This window comes from Odontomachus brunneus, unplaced genomic scaffold, assembly GCF_010583005.1.
Source record: "Odontomachus brunneus isolate Ranch 3 - 2012 unplaced genomic scaffold, Obru_v1 Obru_scaffold_028, whole genome shotgun sequence".
NCBI lineage: Eukaryota > Metazoa > Arthropoda > Insecta > Hymenoptera > Formicidae > Odontomachus > Odontomachus brunneus.
The window spans coordinates 1664764-1672433 of NW_022639478.1; the positions used below are offsets into that span (position 1 = coordinate 1664764).

At 31.1% G+C, this 7670-nt stretch overlaps 2 protein-coding genes across 5 annotated transcripts in view; both read left to right on the forward strand.

The window, feature by feature from the left end:
* Positions 1–4753, forward strand: part of LOC116842923 — an 8071-nt gene extending 3318 nt beyond the window's left edge. The window contains exons 2-4 of one of the 3 annotated variants that reach the window (XM_032812802.1): positions 3039–3209; positions 3291–4188; positions 4302–4753. In XM_032812802.1, coding sequence (XP_032668693.1) covers positions 3039–3209; positions 3291–4188; positions 4302–4357 — 1125 coding nt within the window. In that variant the 3' untranslated portion in view covers positions 4358–4753. Of the gene's footprint in view, positions 1–3038 lie in introns of all 3 variants that reach the window. The other 2 variants (XM_032812800.1, XM_032812803.1) reach the window with 2 other exon arrangements.
* Positions 1–7670, forward strand: part of LOC116842921 (serine-rich adhesin for platelets-like) — a 261954-nt gene that overhangs the window by 59662 nt on the left and 194622 nt on the right. The gene's annotated exons all lie outside the window — the stretch shown is intronic.

Sequence of the window (7670 nt, forward strand, 5' to 3'; positions counted from 1 at the left end):
AGTAAATCTGTTCTTAACGTACACTTGTCATATTCTCGATATTTTTCCCATGCTCTCTTATAAGATTGTTCGAAACCCAATCTTCTCTAAACACCGGTTGTTAACAGACAGATATTTTGGTCCTCCCTGCATCCAAATAACATTGGTTTTATTGCACATGCATTAATTGATCTTCGTAATCAGTGTGCAATAAACGAATGTGACAAGAATTCCTGTTTTTTAAATTCTAAGTTATCGCAAACAAGCAATTTAAAAATCAATCGTACAAATCAAGTTGAAAGAAGGAAACATAATAAAAAGTTCTACTTAACTGATTTAAATAAAATCTCAGTTGGGAACTACGAGGAAAAAAGAGGCAAAGCTGAATTATCGTTACTGCATGGATTTATCGTAGAAGCAATCTGGTCTTCATCAAAAATATTGGGAGTACAAATAAGTCTCCGCCGTTTGCAAAAGATGGCCCCACCAGTAAGTTATGGTTGAAATCAGATATAAAACGTCATATCGTAAGGTTGGACATCTGGCAACACTATAACCTTGAAATATTAGCGATTTTGTATCAGCATTACATAATTTTTTTCGTGCAAAAATGTCGAGTTTTGAGCCGAATAAGCGTCATTTGCGGGAACTTTGGATTTACTTCTTTAATTTGAGGAAATCTGCAGCTGAGGCCCATCGATTGCTTGTAGAAGTATATGGTGAGGCTGCTTTAAGCGAGAGAAGTTATCGTGAGTGGTTTCAAAAGTTTAAGAACGGTGAGTTTGATGTCGAAGGCAAAGAACGTAGCGGAAGGCCGAAAGTGTACGAAGATGCGGAATTGGAAGCATTATTGGAGGAAGATTCGTGCCAAACGCAAGAAGAACTTGCACTTACATTAGGAGTGACTCAACAAGCAATTTCACATCATTTAAAATCGTTGGGAATGATTTAAAAGCAAGGAAATTGGGTTCCATACGAACTGAAGCCGAGAAACGTTGAACGCCGATTTTGCACATGTGAAATGCTGCTTGTCAGGTATAAACGAAAGGGTTTTTTGCATCGTATAGTCACTGGTGATGAAAAATGGACACTACGATAATACAAAGAAGAGGAAATCATGGGGACCACGTGGTCATGCTTCAACATCAACAGCCAAGCCGAATATTCATGGAAAAAAACTCATGTTGTGTATTTGGTGGGATCAGCTTGGTGTCGTGTATCATGAGTTGCTCAAACCGAACGAAACCATTACTGGGGCTCTCTACCGAACACAGTTGATGAGATTGAGCTGAGCACTCAAGGAAAAACGTGCCCACTACTACTCCAGACATGACAAAATTATTCTTCTGCATGATAATGCTCGTCCACATGTTGCGGCGCCGGTCAAAACCTACTTGGAAACACTCAATTGGGAAGTTTAAACCCACCCGCCGTATTCACCAGACATTGCTCCCACTAACTATCACTTGTTTCGATCGATGACGCACGGCCTGTCTGAGCAGCACTTCACATCATATGAAGGTACCAAAAATTGGGTCGATTCGTGGATAGCCTCAAGAGATGAAGCGTTTTTCCGACGCGGTATCCGTATGCTGCCAGAAATATGGGAAAAAGTAGTGGCTAGCGATGGACAATACTTTGAATAAAACATAAGGTACCGTCCTTTCAGAATAAATGCCCAATTTTTGATAAAAAACGGCGAAGACTTATTTATACTCCCAATAGAAAAGCAGTGGATCTCAAAATTTTGGTTGATATCTTGCATTCGATTTAATAAAAACGTCCGATTTAATAAAATACCACATGTGAACAAATTCCGATTGTTCTTAGCCCATTTGCGTATTCGCAAATAAAACATCATCTAAACATTCTTTTATCAAATACCACAGGTGGAATCAACCTACTGACGCAGCACCCTATTAAAAGAAAGGAAGAAAAAAGTTAATTTATTATAAAATATTATAAGTAATATTTTACACTATTAAGCATATTAAGCAATATTAAAAGCAATATTTTATACTAACAGTAGCATATCAAACATTGATAAAATAACATCATAAGAACTTTAAAGAAATAAATTTTTGTTTAAACTTTTCCCTATCTTTTAAAAAATTTGTATCAAAACAGAATATGAGAATGATTTTCAGTTACAATATCTTATGGTAGTTAAAAATGAAAATATGTATACATTAAATATAAAAAATAAGAATATCAAAATTATTTAACATAGTGAATAAAATTTAAAAGGAGAAAGCCAGTATTTTTCGGTGAAATTTTTAAATATAGCATTCCCTTAAGTTCTACGACTTACGTCTGTACTGCGCGAGTTCTTGTATACTGCAAACGGTAGTTCAAAATATAATTAAACGGAAGTTTAAAATATAATTTATAACTGAATTTCTCAAAACTTAATTAAAATATTCATATAAAATAGAATTATTACTTTGATAACATTAATTAATTAATTAATATATACACACCACATTATTAAAGTAAATAAATAGTGTATATTGTTATGTAAGAATATTTAATATTAATTGATTATTATTAATTTATTATATACATGTGTCGTACGGGTGATAGCTGAATACTTGTCGTACAGTTTACATGTATTATAATTTTCGCAACGTAAACATTGTATGTGCTAACATGTACATATTGTATGTGCTAATGGCTATTCGAAATTCGTTATTTCTTCAGTTACATCATACATTGTCAATAATTCACATAATATACAGAAACATACACAAATCTGTTATTAGTGTCCTTTGGGCTATCATCAAATGAACATCTAAACTGAATTCGTGTCCAGAAATATCGTGTACAGAATTATTATATTCGCTCATATATCTAGCATTATTTCTAAGTAAATATAACAGTTAAAGTATTTTGTAACTGTCAAATTAGTATACATATAAATTATGTCGCGTATATGTAAATACTTGTTTATATGCGAAGGATTATTCGCAGAAAATATTTATAGTCAGTTTTTCAATCCTAATATCTGTCATGTCTGCAAGAGGCCAAGTCAAGAATTAATGCCATGTGGTTCATGCGACATGGTCTTTTATTGTTCCAAAGAGCATCAAATAATGCATCAAAGTTCGCATATGGAAATCTGTATAGTTATTATATTTGCAAGAACAGGAGACTTGGAATCAAACGCTAGTTCTTTTAACTCAGATGATGAATGGAGGTCATCTCGAAAGACATTTATGCAAGGAATTCAGGTGAAAATGACACGTGATCTAAAGCCGTACGAGAAAGAGATGATAATGTGCGCAAAATCATGTCTCATTTGTCATCAACAGATTAGCCTGCGAACTTGCAGGACCTGCTATTCCGCCAATTATTGCGACGAGCACCAATGGGATTTTAAAGAAAAACACGATTCAATGTGCAAGGAGTTATTGGTATTCCTAAATTTCAATATTTTAAAAGTATGCAACGATCATATAAATACGTATCTACCAGAAATGAAGCTTGCCCAAATAACAATAGATTTTTATGACATGATTACGTTTGTTAATCAATACATTCATAAACGCTATTTAATCACGGGAGCTTGGAGTAAGTATTGTTACATGTTGTCGAATTTAATATCAGCTCCACTGACTCTATTGTACGGATTAAAGGAATTCGCAAATATATTTGAACAAGCACAGATTTATAGAGAAGAATATAAACTTATTAACAGTCACAAAAGTTTTTTCTTCATCGTACATATCATAGGTGCGAGTTCAGCAGATATAATGGGCTTATCATCATGGGAGATTTTCTTACATATTTTCAATAAACATAAATTTTCGAAAAATAAAATTATGGAATTAAGAGTTATATTGGTAGTACCAGAAACGGATTGTGACAGGAATGAATATTACGATGTTTGCAGAGAATGCGTCCGAACAAATAAGCAGCTATATCTTGGAAATGCAAGTGTGTCATATGAGGAATATATTCGCACAAATTTGTATAAGCAAGCAAATATCATTATTGCACTTCAAGCAGAATTTAGTATGGGGAGTCCAATGTTAGATATTTTCATCAAAACACAAGATCGTACATGTCCGTTTTTTTTCACAACTGCGTCACAAAATAAAGCAGAAGAGAGCATAAAGAAGATTCAAGAAGTCATGAATGTTCCTAGAGAACATCGTTCTATAGAAAATAAATTTCGGAGTTATAAACCATACAGAAATTACGAGACTGGTGAGATTTCTTATCGTAATACTCATTTAGTTGTGTTCTTCTGAATTTATATAATACAAACGAGACAACAAGAAATTCAGTAAATATGTAACAGCGTTCAGAATTCTTTTCAGTTTGGGAACGGTTTCGAGGTTACGTTTACTTATTATACTTTCCTTTTCTACTCTAACAAGTTCGAATGGTCACAGCATTAATAATTGTATCGCTCTGCCTTAGGAACGTTTATATTAAATTTATGTTATACGAAAAAAATTTTATACGGCTGTTGATAAATGCCTCACATATGTTACAGTATCAACGGTCTTAAGACTTGGCTCTTCAGCCAAGCTGGTACGCCAAAATGTATCTAAGCTGAACAGAAAATCAAGATCTGATTATTTTCTCGTTAGTTTGATTTTCATTGTGATTTTATATTCTACTTGAACATAATTGTATTTGCAACTTAGTTATAATTGTTTCCGCAATTTCTCAACATTATTCTTTATTATATTATATTCTTTATTAAATTTCATAATATTCACGAATAAATAATCACTTCGTTGATAAAACATACATTCACTTTTAAGTTTTGTTGTCTTTACTTTCTTACCTTCTTAAAATTTAGAAAAGAGATTCCCACAGAAAGACTTACTAATGTTTATTATAACTTGTATATATATAGTCAAGTTAGATTCTTCTAATATTTTTAAAATGTTATAAAATATTATTTTTAACTCTTTCCGGCATAGTGCAATACTCATATGGCTCCTGTCCCTACTCGGATTTTTATGATTTTTACATATTGTTCAATAAGCCAATATAACTTTAATCACACATTTATGTTCCTAGTATTGAATGAATTATTATGTAACAATTAGTGAAATTATGTTGTTTGTTAGGTAACAATATTCTATTTGTTAGGTAATAGAGTCATAGATTTTTGAGACCACATAATTTGTATTGGAGGTCAGAAGGTGATTTGATTTGTATGTAACTTTAGGTTAAAAAGTTTTGGTAGCTAATTACGAATATGTTGACAATTACAATATTCAAAATTGCAGTCAAACATGATGGCAAATAGAAAATCTCTAAGAAATCTCGCAATTAGCATTACTCAGAACTAAGGACGATGAGGACGTAGGGAGTTTCTTGTTCCATCTTTTTACTTTCCCTGAATACATGCTTTTTATTGATCGGGATCATTTTTACATTTTCATGTCCGGTCCGCCATATTGAATTTTGAAAATTTTAAAAATTTGACTCCATATTCGTAATCAGCGACCCCTAAATCTCTTGTATAAAAAGTTTGAAGAAATTCGTATAAAAGGTAAAATATATGCTTCAAACGGTTAAAGGCCATGGCCTATTTGTATGGCAGGATGCCTCCAGCAATATAGGGTTCATTTTCACACATGTTACACCATAATCCAATATTAAATTACATATTATGTTAACTTCTGTTACCACGTGGTTCGGGAATTATGTCGTCAAGCTAAAAAATAAAAAAAAATTTTTTTCTTTGAAACGAGAAGAGCCATGGCTTTAAAAAAGAATGGAAAATAAAATATCTTAAGAAAGTTCAAACAAGTATGGTTTGATTTGATTCGGACACTTATAGGGCGTCTAAAAGAAACATTTTAATTTTCGAAATGCGATTTTTTCAACATCTTGTAGAGTCACCATCATCATATTTCATATGTAACATCAGCATATGTACTTATGTATAATATTTATTTTAACGGAGATTATCGTGATGGTATACAACATGGTTAAAAATACAAATCTAAACAACTGTTATTTAAAAGAAGGAAATACCAATTTAGGAAACTTACATTTTTATTATATCGTAAATCTGTTCTTAACGTACACTTCTCATATTCTCGATATTTTTCCCATGCTCTCTTATAAGATTGTTCGAAACCCAATCTTCCCTAAACACCGATTGTTAACAGACAGATATTTTGGTCCTCCCTGCATCCAAATAACATTGGTTTTATTGCACATGCATTAATTGATCTTCGTAATCAGTGTGCAATAAACGAATGTGACAAGAATTCCTGTTTTTTAAATTCTAAGTTATCGCAAACAAGCAATTTAAAAATCAATCGTACAAATCAAGTTGAAAGGAAGAAACATAATAAAAAGTTCTACCTAACTGATTTAAATAAAATCTCAGTTGGGAACCACGAGGAAAAAAGAGGCAAAGCTGAATTATCGTCACTGCATGGATTTATCGTAAAAGCAATCTGGTCTTCATCAAAAAATATTGATGCAATAGAAAAGCAGTGGATCTTAAAATTTTGGATGATATCTTGCATTCGATTTAATAAAAACGTTCGATTTAGTAAATACCACATGTGTAAAAGTTCCGGTTGTTCTTAGGCCATTTGCGTATTCGCAAATATAACATCATCTAAACATTCTTTTATCAAATACCACAGGTCGAATCAACCTACTGACGCAGCACACTATTAAAAGAAAGGAAGAAAGAAGTTAATTTATTATAAAATATTATAAGTAATATTTTACACTATTAAGCATATTAAGCAATATTAAAAGCAATATTTTATAATAACAGTAGCATATCAAACATTGATAAAATAACATCATAAGAACTTTAAAGAAATAAATTTTTGTTTAAACTTTTCCCTATATTTTAAAAAATTTGTATCAAAACAGAATATGAGAATGATTTTCAGTTATAATATCTTATGGTAGTTAAAAATGAAAATATATATACATCAAATATAAAAAATAAGAATAGGTATCAAAATTATTTAACATAGTGAATAAAATTTAAAAGGAGAAAGCCAGTATTTTTCGGTGAAATTTTTAAATATAGCATTCCCTTAAGTTCTACGACTTATGTCTGTACTGCGCGAGTTCTTGTATACTGCAAACTGTAGTTCAAAATATAATTAAATGGAAGTTTAAAATATAATTTATAACTGAATTTCTCAAAACTTAATTAAAATATTCATATAAAATAGAATTATTACTTTGATAACATTAATTAATTAATTAATATATACACACCACATTATTAAAGTAAATAAATAGTGTATATTGTTATGTAAGAATATTTAATATTAATTGATTATTATTAATTTATTATATACATGTGTCGTACGGGTGATAGCTGAATACTTGTCGTACAGTTTATATATGTAATTTTCGCAACGTAAATATTGTATGTGCTAACATGTACATATTGTATGTGCTAATGGCTATTCGAAATTCGTTATTTCTCCAGTTACATTATACATTGTCAATAATTCACATAATATACAGAAACATACACAAATCTGTTATTAGTGTCCTTTGGGCTATCATCAAATGAACATCTAAACTGAATTCGTGTCCAGAAATATCGTGTACAGAATTATTATATTCGCTCATATATCTAGCATTATTTCTAAGTAAATATAACAGTTAAAGTATTTTGTAACTGTCAAATTAGTATACATATAAATTATGTCGCGTATATGTAAATACTTGTTTAT